Here is a 17,566-nt window from a genome sequence, read left to right as displayed (position 1 = left end):
GCTGTGGTAGGTTCCCTTGGGATCCAGCCCCCCTCACATCCCCCAGCCCCCCCCAAAAAACATACCTTGTTCCTTATGGCACGGAGCAGATCTCGCACTGATGTCCCTTTATAGGACCGGAAGCGTCGCAGATCTGTGGACAAATTGGCTGCCCAGAGATGCTCTAGCCGGGCTCCCTCAGCTCCCTGCCCCCCAGGCCCACTCCCAGCATGGCCTCTACCTGCCTGTAGTGGGGCAGAGATGTGCTGGTGCCAGTTGTCCCGGACCACCGTGTGGCCTCCAGCTTCCAGTGCCGTCACCAGCGGTCCCTGCTCGGGCTCCTTCTCTAGCCAGTCGCTGACGTCCTAGGACCCCAAAGACCCAAGTGTGTTGTGTGGCATCAGGGTGGTTTGGGGTGACAGGGATGGCTTTCTCTGCCTGGCCTCTAGTGATCCCTCCTCCCCCAAGAGGAAATACCCCAATCTCCCTTATACTCAGGAGCAGGCTGAGGCTCCGCGCACAGTCTGTCTCTTGTTAAAGGTCACACTACACTGCATGAATGATGATGCAGGTAGTAGGGAGTGGTCTGAGTCTCCCACCCAGTTGGCTCTAGGGAAGCTGCCCAGGGTCCAGGATATGCCAGGATGGTGGTGTTGAGGTGCCCATACCCCGGGCTCAGACAAGAAGCCTGGCTCCCTGAAATAGGTGGTTGCTCTTGTTTTATCCCCACTCTGTGTGTACGCTGGTTGTGGGGCTTGAACTCAAGGCCTGGGTGCTGTCTCTGGGCTTTTTTTGCTCAAGGCTAGTGCTCCACTTCCAACATTTTGGTGCTTCATTGGAGATAAGAATAACCCAGACAGGCTTTTTGAACCCCGATCCTCAGATCTCAGCCTCCTGAGTAGCTAGGATTACAGGCGTGAGCCCTTGGTCCCCCAGCTACTCTCTTAACTTTTTTTTCCGTGTTACTCAGGACCGAAACTTGGGACTTTGCGGGTCGGGTGAGCTCTTCCCAGGATCTCCCTCTCTGACCTGGAAGAACTGGAGCTGTTTGGCTCTACTCCAAAAGAGAGGGTGGGCCAGCACGTGGGGAGCGGAGGGCCGGGCCTGGGGCAGCGGGCTCAGCATGGCACACACCAGGTCTCGGGCCATGACCCCATCTGGAAGGTGGAACGGGGTGGCTCAGCCTCTCTGGCTTTCCACCCTTTTGCCTCCCTGCTCTGCTGGGTGCCCAGCCCTCACTCACCATGTGTCTCTTCCTCCAGGTGAGCCAGGCAGGGGGCCCCTTTGAGGATGTTGGCTTGGCGGTAGAGACTCTGTCCAAAAGGGTGATTGCCTCCAGAAAGCACGTAATAGAACACACACCCTGACGAGAAGATGTCCACGGCACTGGTCTGTGGGGAGAGATAGCTGTGAGAAGTCTGGCTGTCTAGGGAGTGGGTTTCAACTAGAACTCATCAATGATGCCTCTCTGGGTGTCTCTGGGCTCCAGACTCACTTCCTAACTTCGGGTCTAGGCTGTGTGTGTGTGTATGCATGCGTGCACATGTGTCCAGTACTGGGGCTTGAACTCAGGACCTGACACTATCCCTGAGTATTTGTGCTCAAGGCTAGGGCTCTACCACTTGAGCCACAGCTCCACTTCTGGCTTTCTTGGTAGTTAATTGGAGATTAGAATCTCACTGACTTCCCTTCCCAGTCTGGCTTTGAACCATGATCCTTAGATCTTAGCCTCCCAAGTAGCTAGGATTATGGATGTGAGCCCCTGCTACTTAGCAAACCCAGATTTCCCTAATGTTAAAATACCTGTGCTGACTTTAGAAAACTCAGTACAGGCTTATCATGCCATCAATGTATGTAGTCCTTAAGTTTCTAGGCAAACACTTGGAGCTTTCTCTCTTTGAGGGAGGGGAGGGTGTGGAGGTAAAGGAGCTGGTTCTGGAGCTTGAACTTGGCCCCCGGTGCTGGCTCAACATTTTCACCTAAGGCTGGTGCACTATCATTTAAGCCACAACTCTGTTTTTCAGCTTTCTGCTGGTTAATTGAAGAATCTTACAGACTTGGCGTGCCTGGGCTGGCTTTGAACTGCCCAGTGGAATGGCTTGGCCTAATGACTGTTTCTGTGTTAGTCATTTGTGACTAACTTGACTTCAACTTATGTCTCACACACACACACACGAATTTGTCATCCTAGAATCTCTGGGCCATGCTGCACACACACATGCTGCACACACACACACATGCTGCACACACACACACACATGCTGCACACACACACACACATGCTGCACACGCACACGCACGCACACACACATGCACACACACACACGAATTTGTCATCCTGGGATCTCTGGACCATGCTGCCCTGGATTCCAGCCACATAAGCTCAGTTTAGCTTATGCTCCCCAGAGCCCTATCAATCTGTGAGTGACCCTCACTCCTACAAGGACCTGGTATCATTTCTTGTGTGTCTGCGAGTCCTGGAGTTTGAACTCAAGGCATAGGTGCTGTCCCTGAGCTCCTGTACTCAAGACTAGTGCTCTGCCATTTGAGCCACATGCCTACTTCTGGCTTTTTTGGCAGTTAATTGGAGATGAGAGTCTCTGGGACTTTTCCTGCCTGGGCTAGCTTTGAACCGAGATCTTCAAATCTTTTTTTTTTTTTTTGGGTCTGGTCGTTGGGGCCTGAACTCTGGGCCTGAGCACTGTCCCTCAGCTCTTCAGCTCAAGGTTAGCGCTCTACCACAGTGCCACTTCCAGCTTTTTTCTTTTTGCTTATGTGGTGCTGAGGAATGGAACCCAGGGCCTCAGGCATGCAAGGCAAGCGCTCTACCACTGAGCCAGCTTCCCAGCCTGAGATCTTCAAATCTTAACCTCCTGAGTAGCTAGGATTATAGGCACAAGCCATGGACACCTGGCCATTTTTTAAATTTTTTTTTTTTTGGTCCGGTCGTGGGGCTTGAACTCTGGGCCTGGGCGCTGTCCCTCAGCTCTTCAGCTCAAGGCTAGCGCTCTACCACTTGAGCCACAGCTCCACTTCCAGCTTTTTGATATTAATTGGAGATAAGAGTGTCACAGACTTTCCTGCCTAGGTTGGCTTCAAAACTGTGATCCTCAGAGCTCAGCCTCCTGAGTAGCTGGGATTACAGGCATGAGTCACAGACTGGTGACTGGCTCTCCTCTCTGTATGGGTGGAAAATAGCTTTGGAGAGTGGCTCCCCGCTACCCACATGGACTGGGACCAAGGCAGGAAGGAGCTCCCAGTCCAGGGAGAGATGGGAAGGCTTACTGGGCTTTCGGGAGGCGGGAGCTGCAGGAGCTCTGGTGCCATCCAACCTTCTGTGCCAGGAATGCCAGACCGGAGGCTGAAGCTGTACCGGCCTGCAGGCAGCTTCTTGCAGAGGCCGAAGTCTGACAGGACCACCCTGCCGCGGCCTTGGCTGTCAGGCCCGGTGATGAGGATGTTGCCTGGCTTCAGGTCGCGGTGCACTATGGAGAAAGAGTAAGAGAGTTCCAGCTGTGCGTGGTGCAGGGGACAGGGGCTGGAGGGCAGGGGCCCAGGGGCAGGGCAGTGGGTACCTATGTGCAGGGAATGAAGATGGGCGAGGCCAGACATCATCTGCTGAAGTACCGTCTTGGGCTCCAGACCCCAGCTGCCTGGGCTGGCTTTCTCCACATACTGGAAAGCAGTCAAGGATGAAGTGTTAGTGTTTGGTCCAAGGCCTGCTTCCCATTCCCCCCACCCCAGAGTCCTGACTGACCTCCTGCAGGGAGGCCTGGCAGAGCTCCAGGGCAATATAATGGAACTGGGGCCCCCGTTCGGTGCAGAAGTAGCGAAGGACATTGGGGTGCCTGTCAGACTCTTGAAGGAGCTGGACTTCTCGTTGAACCAGGCTAAAGCATTCCCGAAGGAGTCGCTTCACAGCCACGGCCCGCCCCTCAAACTGTCCCCTGTGTGGGGGGGAGACAAGGGATAGGGGTACAGAGATGATAAAAAAAAATGGAGTCAGACCATGAGTGGCTCATGCCTATAATCCAGCTACTCAGACAGTTGAGATCTGAGGATCAAAGTTTGTAGCCAGTCCTGGGAGGAAAATCTGAGACTTTTTTTTTTTTTTTTGGTGCTGGTCCTGGGGCTTAAACTCACAGCCTGGGCACTGTCCCTGAGCTGCTTTTGCTAAAGGCTAGCACTCTACCACTTGAGCCACAGCACCACTTCCAGCCTTTTCTGTATATGTAGTACTGAGGAATCGAACCCAGGGCTTCATGCATGCTAGGCAAGCACTCTACCACTAAGCCACCTTCCCAGCCCCTCTACCACTTAATCTACTACAGTTTCACTTCAGGCTTATTTTTTGGATAGTTTAGTGGAGATAAGAGTCTCACAGACTTTCCTGTCCAGGATGGCTTCAAACCTTGATCCTCAGATCTGTGAAGCTAGGATTACAGGTATAAACCACTAGGGCCCAGCAAGTCTGAGACTCATACAATTAACCAGAAAAAAAAGCCAGAAGTAGAGGTGTTGCTCAAATGGTACAGCACCAGCCTGGAATGAAAACCAAAGGGACTGAGTACCCAGGCCCTTGAGTTCAATCCTCAGTAGTATCAGCGCACAAAAAAAGTGGGAAGTGGTGAGTAAGAGGGCTAACCAGTTTCGAGTTTGGGGAGACTGAAAGAGTAGTTGCCAAGGGCAGTAGCTTGAAGGACTCACCGGAAAACAAAAGTCCCACCTGCTCCACGCCCCAGGACATCCTGGGGGTTGAAAGAGATCTTTCCCACCACAGTGATCTGCTCCCCTAGAAGACAGGATGGCAATGGAGTTTCACTCCTACCTCTGCCAGCCACTCCTTAGCCCAGTCCAAACCCACCCTCACCTTGACCCACCTTCCTCTGGATTTCCACCCAGCCTGGTCCCCTGGGTGAGAGGGAGGCCCATGGAATGGGAGTGGGCCCCATGGTTCTGGTGCCTGGTGCTACCTGGGCTCACAGATGTGTCTATAGGCGAGTGACTGAGACACGATCATTTCCCAACATGGAAAGCAGACAAATGTCCACACTGCAGTCGTGTGAGAATTGATGAATACATGCTTGGTTAACCCCTACCTCCGCCCTTGTAACTGGGTCATTTTGAGGTTCAGTTGGCTGCACACAGGAAGTTAACTGGCAGCTGGAAGCTGGTGGCTCACACCTGTCATCCTGTCTACTTGGGAGGCAGAGATGAGGATCTCGGTCCAGGTCCATCTGGGCATGGAGAGATTCTATCTCAACCACAGCAGCCGGGCCCTGGTGGCTCACGCCTGTATACCTAGCTACTTAGGAGACTGAGAGCTAGCTGAGAATCAAGGTTCGAAACCATTCCAGGCAGGAAAATCGATGAGACTCTCCAAGTAATAATCAAAAAGCTAGAAGTGGACCTGTGGCTCAATTGGTAGAGTGCTAGGCTTGAGCAAGAAAAACAAACAAGCCCTCAGGGACACTGCCCAGGACCTGAGTTCAAGTCCTAGGATGGGCACAAGCACAAAATAAGATTATAATGAGCTTACCATCAGGATCGCAGGATGGCAAGGCTTGCTCTGAGGGGGTTTGAACCTTCTTCTGGCCCTGCGATGTGGTCTTCGAGGGCTGGGCCTGAGCATCCTTCAAGATGTCAGGAGGGCCTGCAGGTGCTGAAGGCTTCTGGGGCTGCTTCTCCACCAGCTGCTGCCGCTATAATGCAAAGGCTTAAGACAGCCCCGCCTCCACTAGGCCAGCCCATTGATGGCCCTACACCTGTGCTTGTGATGGCCTTGCACTGGAGCCTGAACTTACAGAGCACAGGAGCCAGAGCTTGGGGGAGATCTCGGGAAAGGCATGGAGGGGTTGTCAGGGTAGGTGGAGGAAAGACTTGCTAACCAGTCTATGAGAGAGAAGCCTTCCTGCCTGTAGACCCTGCCAAGGAGTCCTGAGCTCAGGGGATGGGCTTACCTGTCTGATCAGGATGAGAAGCCAACCTCCCAGGAGCACAGCAGTGAGCACTGTGGTCAGCACATCTTGGGGTACCAGTCCTGGAGAGGGATCTGGGCTGTTTTCTTTAGGATGCAGCTCTGGCTCCCCAGGCTCCTCGCGGTTCAGGCCCAAGAGCTGGGGACAAAGACATCCACTCTTGATTTTCCCTCCTGTCATAAATCCCCCCCCCCCCCACACACACACGTTGTTCATCACCCAGTCTAGGATGGGGCTTGGTGGGGAGGTTGGGGAGGGGAGGAGAGGGTCTGCACTAGGTCTCCATGGAGATATTGAAACATGATGGCTGGGTGGGTGGTGTGTGCCAAATCTAGCAAAGAATCACATCACTAGAAGCACAGATGTTCCTATAATAACAATAATATAGGTTTCCAACCCTAGAGATTCAGAATTTGGCAGATCTGGTAATTCTCATGAGTAATCAGACTTGAGAATGATTGTTCATGTGTGTGTGTGTGTGTGTGTGTGTGTGTGTGTGTGTGTGTGTGTGTGTGTGTGTGTGTGTCTACTTAGCTTTGAACTCAGAGTTCGACCTCTCACTTGGTGTTTTCACTCAACACTGGCACTGTACTATTTGAGGTACAGCTCCACTTCCACCTTTTTGCAGGTTCATTGGAGACAAGTCTCCAGGACTTTGCTGCTGAGACTGGCTTTGAACCTCAATCCTCAGACCTGAGCCTCCTGACTAGCTAAGATGACAGGGATACATCAACCAGCATCCAGCTATGGCTCTTCCTTCTAAACTTGAACTATTTACTAGTGTTTCCTATCCAGCCCAGTCCCAGGAAAGCGTATCTGGATAGAGGTTTTTCTGTTTTCAATTTCTCCTTTGATGACTTTTGCAGTATTTACACTAACAAAGAATAAAAAAAGAAAGAACCATGAGCCATACTTCACATTGCAGATAATTTTTTTGATGTTGGTCCTGGAGCTTGAACTCAGAGCCTGGGCACCGTCCCTGAGCCGTTTTTGCTCAAGGCTAGTGATCTACCATTTTGAGCTGTGGCTCTACTTCTGGTTTTCAGGTTGTTCATTGAAGATAAGAGTCTCATGGAGGGCTGGGAAGGTGGCTTAGTGGTAGAGCGCTTGCCTTGCATGCCTGAGGCCCTGGGTTTGATTCCTCAGCACCACATAAGCAAAAAGAAAAAAAGCTGGAAGTGGCGCTGTGGCTCAAGTGGTAGAACGCTAGCCTTGAGCTGAAGAGCTGAGGGACAGCGCCCAGGCCCAGAGTTCGCGCCCTACGACCGGACCCAAAAAAAAAAGATTCTCATGGACTTTCTTGCCCAGGCTGGCTCTGAATTGCAATTCTCAGATCTCAGCCTCCTGAGAGGGTAGGATTACAGGTATGAGCCACTGGCACCGGCTCCAAGATCCATTTTGGGTATTTCTAACACTTTGGACAGTCACAAAGAACAAAATATGTGTTCTTTGAGAACTGATGAAGTTCAAGTGACCCAGCATTTAGTGGCTGGAGCTGCCCCTCCCACTCCCAAGACAGACTCCTCCCCCATGCCCTGTAACCTATGGTGCTGACCTGCAAGAAGAGAGCTGGTGTTTGGCTTTTCTCTGGGGGTCTTGTCCTTGGGGTTGGCCGGACCCTCAACATGGTAGTATGTAGGACTGGGGGTGGTTCATGGTGTCCTTAATGGCAGGTACAAAAATCAGAGGGTAGAGAGTGACTTCAACATTCCAACTCAGACACAGGCGCCCAGAACCTGGGGCTCAGGACCTCACCAATGAGCAGCCACTGGCTAGGGAGGGCCACGCTGCCCGAGGGGTATCTGACCGCCGTGCTGGGGAAGCCCTTTCGCTCCCCTGAGACTTGGAGTGTCACCTCATCGGTGGTAGGGCCGTCTGCGGGGGCCAGGGTCAGTCCACGAGGCTGGGGCAGAAGATGAACAGCCATGGGTGACAGGGACTCCTCTCCCACCCCACCCCTCTTTCCAGGCCATTTGGAGACCCTGGCTCACCACGAGGGCCACACCCGTGTGGACTAGTGCTTTTGAAACGTAGAAACCAGCTTCATCTTTCCCTACATACAGTGTCATCCTGATGGAGGAGAGAAGAGAAAAGGATGAGTAATGATGTGGGGAGGGGGCTTTAATTTGATACCTGGTTTCCTTTCATAGTGACTTTAGGCTGGTCAGGTGACTTGCCTCGGCCAATGAGACCACAGCAAATCTGCTCCCCCCAGGAGAAAGCCTAGTTTTTCATAACACATCAGAGACTTTTTATGGCACAGCAATGAGCCAATGTTCAGACTAAATCAGTCTATCAACTTATCGGGACCATTTGAGATAGTCATCTCTACCAAGTTACCCACGAACCGAAGAGACCAGGAAAACCATCCATTTGACTCACAGAATCTAAAAATATAATCTTCCTTCTTTCTTCTTTTATGCAGTACTGGGGTTTGAACTTAGGGCCTATTAGCTTTTTCACTCAGAGCTAGAGTTCTACCACTTGAGTCACACCTCCACTTCTGGCTTTTTGGTAGTTAGAGATAAGAGTCTCACATGGACTTTTCTGCTTGGCTAGCTTTGAACTGTGTTCCTCAGATCTCAGCCTCCTGAGTAGCTAGAATCATAGGCATGAGCTACTGGCTCTTGACATGGCATCCTGACACATCCATGTCCCCAACAGACACAGATTCCAGAGCCCAGTGAGTGGCTGGCACATAGTAAGGGCTCAGCTAATATGTATGGAGCAGATTGAATGAATAGACAACTCCTGATTTCCCAGCCTGTCTGGTACTACAGGGTGCAGGCACTAGACTAGTCAGTGGTATAAGGAGAGGTGACATTTAAAACAGCAATTGGCAATGTGTGCTACCTACTGTTCAGGACAGGTTGAGATCTGAAGGCCCTCCTATGTCAAATTTGCCTTGCTTTCTCCCCCCACCCCTCTCTCTTTTCTGTGATATGGAGGTTTGAACACAGGGTCTCATACTTGCTAGACAGGTGCTCTACCATTTGAGCCATAACTCCGCCCTTTTTTGCAGACAAGGTTTACTATATAGTCTAGGCTGGTCTCAAGCATGAGATCCTCCTGTCTCAGCCTCCTGAGTGCTGATTTACAGGTGTGACTACCATCCCTATTATCTGGAACCTGTGAATTTCTGTGAATACTAGGGCTGTCCAGGACTTGGGGATATATTATCTTGATGTCTAGCTCACCTATTTTTTTTTCTTTTTAGCATTGGGGTTTGAACTCAGGGCCTCAAGTTTGCTCAGTTTGCTTGGATGACACTCTACCACTTAAGCCATACCCCTAGTCCTACTTTTTGCTGGTTACTTTGGAGATGGGGGGGTGGATCTCATGAATTTTTCTGCCTGGGTTAGCCTCGAACCTAGATCATCTAGATTACAGGTGTGTAACTAGGATAACAGCCACTGGTGCTCAGCTTGATTCAAGAATCTTGGCAGCTCATGGCTTCAGTCATCCCTCTCAGCCACTGGGCCTGGGCTGTACCAACTTTACTAACTCCCTCCCTGGGCCCCGCAGACACGGATACCTACAGAAGCTGAGTGTCCAGAGCAGAGAAGTGGGTGGCTGTGTCTGGGGGACCTGAGGCGGGCAGCCGGATATAGCCCCAGCGGAGAGCCAGGAAGTGCAGGGTGTCTCGAGCCAGGGTGAGATGCGGGAGCTGTCGCAAGCTGTCCCGCTGCCAAGTGTAGACGCCCATCACGGGCATGCCCAAGTCCTGTGTCCACAGCACCGCCCCGCTTCCTGGGTCCACAGTCAGCAGCAGGCCCACCCCGCAGGATGCCAGGTGGCTCACGTCTGCCAAGAAACATGGCTGGGAAGATGTCAGGCAGCTCTGAGAGCTGCGGGGGGGGGGGGGGTCAAGTGAGATCACATTGAAGACGGGTTATTCATATGTTGTGGCTCAGGTGTGGAGGGCTTTCCTATAGCCTTACTCTGTGGGAATTCAGCCAATCAGACTGAGAAGCTAAGCCTAGGTCATCGTAGCCAGGAGGTTGTGGGTTATCTGAAATGTGAAAGGACCAGCCATCCATGGCCCCTAGAGATGTCACTGTGATATCTCTGGATCCCGGCATGAGGCTCAGGCCAGAGCCAATGTGTGTGTGTATATGTGTGCGTATGTGTGTATGCATGAGTGCACGCGTGAACTGGGGCTTGAACTCAGGACTTCTTTTGCTTAGCTTACTGGCTCAAGGGTGGTGCTTTACCACCTGAGCCACACTTCTACTTCCAGCCTATTTTTTTGTGCTGCTCCTGAGGCTTGAACTCAGGGCCTGGCCACTGTCCCTGAGCTTCTTTTGCTCAAAGCTAGTGCTTTACCACTTGAGCCACAGCTTAACTTCTGGCTTTTTAGTGGTTCATTGGAGATAAGAGGCTCATGGGCTTTCCTGACTGGGCTGGCTGTAAACTGAAGGCTCAAATCTCAGCCTCCTGAGTAGCTAGGATTACAGGTATGAGCCACTGTGCCCAGGTTTTTGCTGGCTAACAGCAGGTAAGAGTTTCTCAGAAGGGGTGACATTACACAAAAAGAAATATACTCTTTACCTGACTTATGTAAATGTAACCCTTCTGTACATCACTTTTATAATAACAATAAACATTAAAAAAAGAGTTTCCCAAATTTGCCAGTCTGGCTTTGATACTCAACCCTCAGATCTCAGGCTCTTGAGTAGCTAGGATACAGGTGTCAGCTGCCCTTGGGAAGATGGGGGTGGCCAGGTCACTTGGAAAGGTCATTTTGGGAAAAGGTCACTTAAAGTCAGGTACACAGGTCATTCAGCCTGTCAGTACAATTATAGGAGCTGTGGAGGTTGCTCAGGATGTGAAGGGGGGGTCACCCACCCAAGATCACAATGGAGTACAGAGGAGTCAGGATGCTGTGGGGCGAAGAAGGGAAGCCTTGGGAGTCAGCTGGTGGGGGTGTGGTCACTTGTTGGGGGCGTGGTCTGGGTAGATGGGGGGGCGGGCCTTGGTTGTGGATGTCATTCAGGGCCTTCTGGGTGGGAGATCTTGCTCTGTGGTGGGGACCAGAGGAAGGTGGTACTCACACTTTCCAGGTAGGTCATCCACGGGGAGTGCCGAGTAGCGGCGGTAGGTGGTATTCCAGCGCAGGGCCGGGGCTCTGGGGTCGTGCATGGTGACAGTGTATTCTGGGGGATCCCCAGAAGCAAGATTGTTAGGAACACATGTGTGGGGTCCCCCCCAGTGTCCTACCTCCCTCAGGATTCATTGATCTTATGGGGATGGGGATGGGTCTTTCCTAGCACTCAGCCTGCTGACTGACCATTACAATGGCAGAGACCAGGCCTGAGTTGCTTATTGCTGTTCCTTGCCCCATCCCCACCCAGCCTCTTGTTTTTGTTTTGTCCATCATGGGGCTTGAACTCAGGGCCTGGGCACTGTCCCAGAGCTCTTTTGCTCAAGTCTAGTGTTCTACCACTTTGAGTCACAGCTCCACTTCCAGTTTTCTGGTGGTTTGTTGAAGGTAAGAGTCTCATGGACTTTCTTGCCTGGGCTGGTTTTGGATCAGGATCCTTAGATCTCAGACTCCTGAATTGCTAGGATTAATGGTATGAGCCCCCAGGACTTGGCTACCGCAGCCTCTTTGTCCAGTGCTTGGTAAGATTAATACTCTGGACTCTGCTTGAAGAGCAATTATCAGGGCTGGGAAGGTGGCTCAGTGGTAGAGTGCTTGCCTCGCATGCATGAAGCCCTGGGTTCAATTCCTCAGTACCACATACACAGAAAAAGCCAGAAGTGGTGTTGTGTTTCAAGTGGTAGAGTGCTAGCCTTGAGAAAAAGAAGCCCTGAGTTCAAGCCCCAGGACTGGCAAAATAAAAACAAAAGAAAAAGCCATCAATTTTCAGTCCTGAGCAGAGAAAAAGTGAAGGGGAGGGTTGGGAAGGTGGCTCAGTGGTAGAGCGCTTGCCTTGTATGCATGAGGCCCTGGGTTCGATTCCTTAGCACCACTACATAAGCAGAAAAAGCTGGAAGTGGCGCTGTGGCTCAAGTGGTAGAGCGCTAACCTTGAGCTGAAGAGCTGAGGGACAGCGCCCAGGCCCAGAGTTCAGGCCCCACGGCCGACCCTCCCCCCAAAAAGAAACATAGCCAGGTGCCAGTGGCTCATGCCTATAATCCTAGCTACTCAGGAGGCTGAGATCTGAGGATTGCGGTTCAAAGCCAGCCTGGGCAATAAAGTTAGTGAGACTTGTAACTCCAATTAACCACCAAAAAGACAGAAATGGAGCTGTGGCTCATGTGGTAGAGTACAAGCCTTGAGCAGAAAAATAAAAAAACACCGAGGGACAGCGCCTAGACCGTGAGTTCAAGCCCCAGGATCAGTACACACGCAGAGAAAATGGCGAGGGGTCGCCCAGAAGCCGGGGAGCATCCTGGGAGGGACTCACGAGTCCGGCCAATGTAGAGGTGGGGGGTGGAGAGACCCTCTGTGGTCAGCGTCATCTGTGTCTCCCCCGACTCAGGATCCACCACAAACCAGGCATCCTGCTTCCGGCCTGTGGAGGAGGAGAGTGCCAGCCTTCAAGATGGCATGGAGAGGGCACATGTCTTGTTGCTCCCTAGCTGGCCCGGCGTGACCCAGGTCATGGTCTCTGTGGCTTGGGCCTGGATCCCACAGGCTGGAGAGATGCTCACCTGTGTAGAAGACCCCATCGGAGCTGCGGCAGGGAGAGGCATGAACCAGCTCCGGGATGGTGAATGGCAGTTTCTAAGGGGAGGGAACAGGCCCAGGAAGGAGTCAGAGCACACACACGCACCAGTGTTCCTTGGGAAGGCTCAGGATTATTTCCACTTTCCAGATATGGAACTTGGAGGTCAGAGAGGTTAAGTAACTCAGCTAATGTCACATAGCCAGTGAATGGAAGAGCCAGGTTTGCAACCCAGGGGGACAGGTTTTAGAATCAGGATACTTAACCACTTTGCTACACATCTCTTTGAGGAACTGCAGAAAAATCTCACACTCAGTGCTAAGATGCCATCGATTTCACTTGATCCCTGCCCAATGACCTCCTTAAAATCACAGAGATATTGTCGGATGCCAGTGGCTCACACCATCATCTTAACTACTCAGGAGTCTGAGATCTGAGGATTACAAGTTGAAGCCAACCCTGGTAGGAAAGTCCCTGAGACTCTTATCTCCAATAAACTACTCAGAAAAAGACAGAAGTGGTGCTGTGGCTCAAATGGTAGAGTGCTAGCCTTGAGCAAAAGAAGCTCAGGGCCAGTGCCCAGGCCCTGAGTTCAAGCCCAGGACTGGCCAGAAAAAAAAATCACAGAGATACCAAAACTGTTTATTATGGGCTGGGTGTCCATGGCTCAGGTTTATAATCCTAACTACTCAGGAAGCTGCAACCTGGAGTATTACAATTTGAAGTTTAGTTAGGGCAGAAAAGTCTGAGACTCTTATATCCAATTAATTAGCAAAAAGCCAAAAAGTGGAGGTGTGGCTCAAGTGGCAGAGTGCCAGTCTTGAGTGAAAAAGCCAAGCCAAGAATGTGAGGCCCTGAGTTCAAGCCCCAGGACTGGCACAAAACAAAAATAAAAACCCATAAAACCTGCCAATGGCCACTCAGAAAAGGTGAGGAGATGCACCCGGGTACAGGAGACCCTGGTTGGGTGAGGTGAGTGGAGATCCCACCCCCCTCTTTTTTTTTACCCTATGGGAGCAGAGTCAGGCCTGCCAGGGTTTTGTGATTGGATCGCGATCATGGGGAAAGGTTGGGATCAGGGTCTAGAAACTCTGTGGTCACCAGAGACCATTTGGCTTTCACTGATATCTGTATTATTTATGTATTTATTTATTTTGTGCCAGTCCTGGGGCTGGAACTCAGGGTCTGGGTGCTGTCTCTCAGCTATTTTTTATTTTTTAGGTTTTTGCTGAAGGCTAGCACTCTGCCACTTGAGCCATAGCTTCACTTTTTTGGTGGTAAATGGACAAGTGTATCACTAACTTTCCTTCCTGGGCTGGCTTCAAACTTCAGTCCTCAAATCTAAGCCTCCTGAGTAGTTAGGATTACAGGCATGAACCACTGGCACGTGGCCACGTTCTTTGGATTTTTGAGCCTTTGAGTTTGGGGACAGTTTGTTATTTAGCAAAAGCTGACTGACATGTAGAGTTTCCCCTTCATACCTCTCAGAGTTCTCGAGAAGCATTTCCCCCTTGCAATCCTTTCAGAGGCCTGCGTTGCAGACCCAGCCAGACCTGCTCCCTCTCTTCTCCCCCTTTCCCCCGGTCGTGGGGCTTGAACTCAGGGCCTGGGTACTGTCCTTCAGCTCTTCAACTCAAGGTGAGCACTCTACCACGTGAGCTACAGCACCACTTCCGGTTTTCTGAGTGGTTTATTGTAGATAAGAGTCTCACAGAGTTTCCTGCCGGAGCTGGCTCTGAACCATAATCCTCAGATCTCAACCTCCTGAGTAGCTAGGATTACAGGCGTGGACCATGGCATCCCTACCCCCTATGGACTGCTAACAGATATCCCTCCTGCCATGTGCAGAGCCTTGACTTACATCCTCTGCAAAGCACCCGTCTCTACCCATATTGGTCCTTGCTGCCCCTTGGAGTGTGGCGGACGGAGGCCTGGCCTTCCCCCACCCCCAAAGCACTATGGGAAACATACCATTAACCCCTGCTGCTTCTGGTTCCCCAAGATGTACAGGCTGCCATCTGCTGGGTCTGAGAGAAAGGCCGTTCTGTGGGGAAGAGAAGAGCACAGAGAAGGTGGGGGACGCACCCCTGGTTTCATGGGGTCCCCACCCCTCCACCCTCTCAGCTACCTGAACCTGTCATGGTGGGAGACAGCTTAGAACAGCAAGATCCTGTCCCATAGTGCATCTGCATGAATCGTTTCTCTTACCTCCAACACGCATCCCCCAAACCTTTCCAGATCACAACGACTCCCCCATCTCCAGCGGCTCCCTCCCTCTGAAAGACTCCGAATTCACTTACTCTGTGACATACATGGGTCCGTGGATGATGGCATCTGCAGGGGACATGGACGTAGAGTCCTTCTAGACCCTCATTGAGTGTTTCTGCCGTGTGGCAGACCCCAAGCCCCCCACAGGTGACAAAAATTCAGTATCATCCTTTTTTTTTTTAATATCTTTTTTTTGGAGGGGTCCGGTCATGGTGCCTGAACTCTGGGCCTGGGCACTGTCCCTCAGCTCTTCAAGGCTAGCACTCTACCACTTGAGCCACAGCGCCACTTCCAGCTTTTTTCTTTTTGCTTATGTGGTGCTCATGCATGCAAGGCAAGTGCTCTAGCACTTAGCCACCTTCCCAGCCCCAATGTCATCCTTCTAAGAGGTAGGGTCATTCATTACCCTTGGCCCCATTTTACAGGTAAAGACAATAAGGCTCAGAGAGGCAGAGTGGTTTGTCTAAGGCCTCACAGTTGGTAAGTGATAAAGCTGCCCACAGGCATTGGCTTGTTGGTTTCCAATGCTATGTTGTTACCTGACACACACATCCACCCCCCCCCCCCCTTCACCAAACTAGGGACCCAAGGAGAGAACCAACCATTCCTCACCCACCGTCTTTCAGCATCCACATCAAGTCCCCTGTCTGCTTGCTCAGTGCGTGGAGACTTCCATCCAAGGTGGACACAAACAGGAGGTTCTCTGGCCTGAGGGGCTGGACCTGGGGTGGTTAGCAACATCAGCTCTGGGTTGAAGAGCATTTTGCTCCACCCCAGGCAGGATGATGTGACACCCCCCTCTTCTCCCAGAGGGGGACAGAGAAGAGGAAGGAAGATCAGAGGGGCACTGCCCCCCCCCATCATCATCATCATCATCATCATCATCTTGTTTGTTTGTTTTTTGCCAGTTCTGGGGACTGAACTCAGGGCCTGGGCGCTGTCCCTGAGTTTCTTTTGCTCAAAGCTAGTGTTCTACTACTTGAGCCACAGCACTACTTCTGGCTTTTTCTGTGTATGTGGTACTGCGGAATTGAACCCAGGGCTTCATGCATGCTAGGCAAGTATTCTACCACTAACCCACATGCCTAGCCAAGCCTGGCTCTTTCTAGATCACCCTTTCTCTTGCTCCAAACTGGCTCTGCAGCTTCTGCTGCCAGGCTCCCCTGGTGTCCCTGGACCGCAGCTGGGGGCAAGGGGGAGGAGGGGTGTCAGAGGAAGGAGAAAGGAGAAAGGGAGGGAGGCAGGGCTCCCCTTACATCTGGCCCATGCTGGGCCAGCTCACCAACTCAGGCCTCTCCTTGAGCAAACAGGGCGAGGCTTGAACTCACAGCAGGAACCCTGATATCCGGGTGGCCTTACTGTACCCCTTCAGAGGCCACATCCTGCTTTGGGACCCTCAACTTTAGGGCTGAGCCAAGGGTGGCTGGTGAGAGCCAGGGTGCCACCTTCTAGACCCTTCTTGTTTCTGAGACTCAGCTTTGTCATCTGTAACTGGGCAGGTAAGACCAGCCTGAGACGAGATTGCTGACTGGTTTGCTGCATAGGTTGAGCAGCAGGGTTGACATTTTTGTTTTTGTCTTTTTAACATTATTTTTAATGTTTTAAAGAACAAATCCAGATTTTTCTAATGGTGCTCATTTCTCAGGAAATACTTATCATGACTTGGTCACCATGGATGAGCTCAGAGGGGCTGGGAGGGGCTTGGTGGATGCCCTAACTCTCCCACCAGCCCTTTAGCTCCTGAGGGTTCTAAAGGCCAGACATTCATGCTGTTGGCTGGTCGACTTCTGTCCCTCAGCTTGCCTCTCTGTAAATGAGGTCTGTTCATTCTGCAGAGAACTGGACTCCTTACACTTGAAGTTCATTTATCCCAGACCTTCTGAACTTGGTGATGTGTGTGTGTGTGTGGGGGGGTCCCTTTGTGAGTGAGGGGGGGATGCATTTTCCCACAGGGGATCCTTAAGTTGATTTTATTTTTTAAGGTGAGCAAATGAGACTGTTATATTCATTGTATATTATGTAAAAGTTGAACTACATAATGAGGGGAGGGAGGGGAGGAGGGGAATGAGGGGAAATGATGGAAGGGTGACATTGATCAAGATAAATTGTATTGTATCTATAACCTGACTTATGGATTGGAACCTCTTTATTATATATATATATGTACTGGGGATTGAACTCAGGAACTCCCTTTTGCTCTACCCAATGAGCCACACTCCCAGCTACATTTGATCGTATTTTTAAAGGAAGTTGGAGCCCTCACCCCAAGACATTCTAAGAGTCCTGGCTTTACTGCTAGGATGCCCCTCCCGCCCCAGCTACGGCAGGGGAGGTGGCTGATCTGTTCTACTTGCAGCTAGCTATGCCTGGCACGGCTGCCCAGCTAGACGGTGTGAGGGACAGGGCAACAATTCCCCAAATTTAGCTTTCCACCCTCCAGGAGACAACCTGGAGCAACCCGGGGAGCCAAGGGAAGGAGGATGGGAGGGAGACGACCCCCCACTGCCTGGCTGCACCCCGGTCCCTCAGCTGGTCCCAGGCCCCTGTGCCTGGCTGACTGACCCCGCGCTCCCAGCTCTCACCTGTGTCGCCAGCATCCCCAGCAGCGCTGCCATCTGCAGCCAGAGCTCCCTTGGGGTCCACAGCCGCCACCCCTGAGCTGCTCTC

General features: G+C 51.8%; 1 protein-coding gene across 4 annotated transcripts in view; it reads right to left on the bottom strand.

Moving 5' to 3' along the window:
- Ern2 (endoplasmic reticulum to nucleus signaling 2) overlaps nt 1-17,566 on the bottom strand; it is a 17,988-nt gene extending 422 nt beyond the window's left edge. For 2 of the 4 annotated variants that reach the window (XM_070004320.1, XM_070004323.1), the window contains exons 1-21: nt 17,482-17,566; nt 15,516-15,621; nt 14,932-14,965; nt 14,603-14,675; nt 12,618-12,690; nt 12,371-12,478; nt 11,012-11,113; nt 9,497-9,761; nt 7,949-8,027; nt 7,713-7,860; nt 7,513-7,619; nt 5,940-6,095; nt 5,519-5,681; nt 4,687-4,771; nt 3,737-3,926; nt 3,555-3,654; nt 3,265-3,464; nt 1,223-1,370; nt 1,009-1,136; nt 221-344; nt 66-148 (exon numbers count right to left, since the gene is read on the bottom strand). In XM_070004320.1, coding sequence (XP_069860421.1) covers nt 66-148; nt 221-344; nt 1,009-1,136; nt 1,223-1,370; nt 3,265-3,464; nt 3,555-3,654; nt 3,737-3,926; nt 4,687-4,771; nt 5,519-5,681; nt 5,940-6,095; nt 7,513-7,619; nt 7,713-7,860; nt 7,949-8,027; nt 9,497-9,761; nt 11,012-11,113; nt 12,371-12,478; nt 12,618-12,690; nt 14,603-14,675; nt 14,932-14,965; nt 15,516-15,621; nt 17,482-17,514 — 2,505 coding nt within the window. In that variant the 5' untranslated portion in view covers nt 17,515-17,566. Of the gene's footprint in view, nt 1-65; nt 149-220; nt 345-1,008; nt 1,137-1,222; nt 1,371-3,264; nt 3,465-3,554; nt 3,655-3,736; nt 3,927-4,686; nt 4,772-5,518; nt 5,682-5,939; nt 6,096-7,512; nt 7,620-7,712; nt 7,861-7,948; nt 8,028-9,496; nt 9,762-11,011; nt 11,114-12,370; nt 12,479-12,617; nt 12,691-14,602; nt 14,676-14,931; nt 14,966-15,511; nt 15,622-17,481 lie in introns of all 4 variants that reach the window. The other 2 variants (XM_070004321.1, XM_070004322.1) reach the window with 2 other exon arrangements.

Source organism: Dipodomys merriami, unplaced genomic scaffold (assembly GCF_024711535.1).
Source record: "Dipodomys merriami isolate MVZ:Mamm:240054 unplaced genomic scaffold, mDipMer1.0.p SCAF_62, whole genome shotgun sequence".
In the NCBI taxonomy this organism is placed as follows: domain Eukaryota; kingdom Metazoa; phylum Chordata; class Mammalia; order Rodentia; family Heteromyidae; genus Dipodomys; species Dipodomys merriami.
The sequence above is the reverse complement of the archived record's forward strand: the minus strand, read 5'-3'. Positions and strand labels throughout refer to the sequence as shown.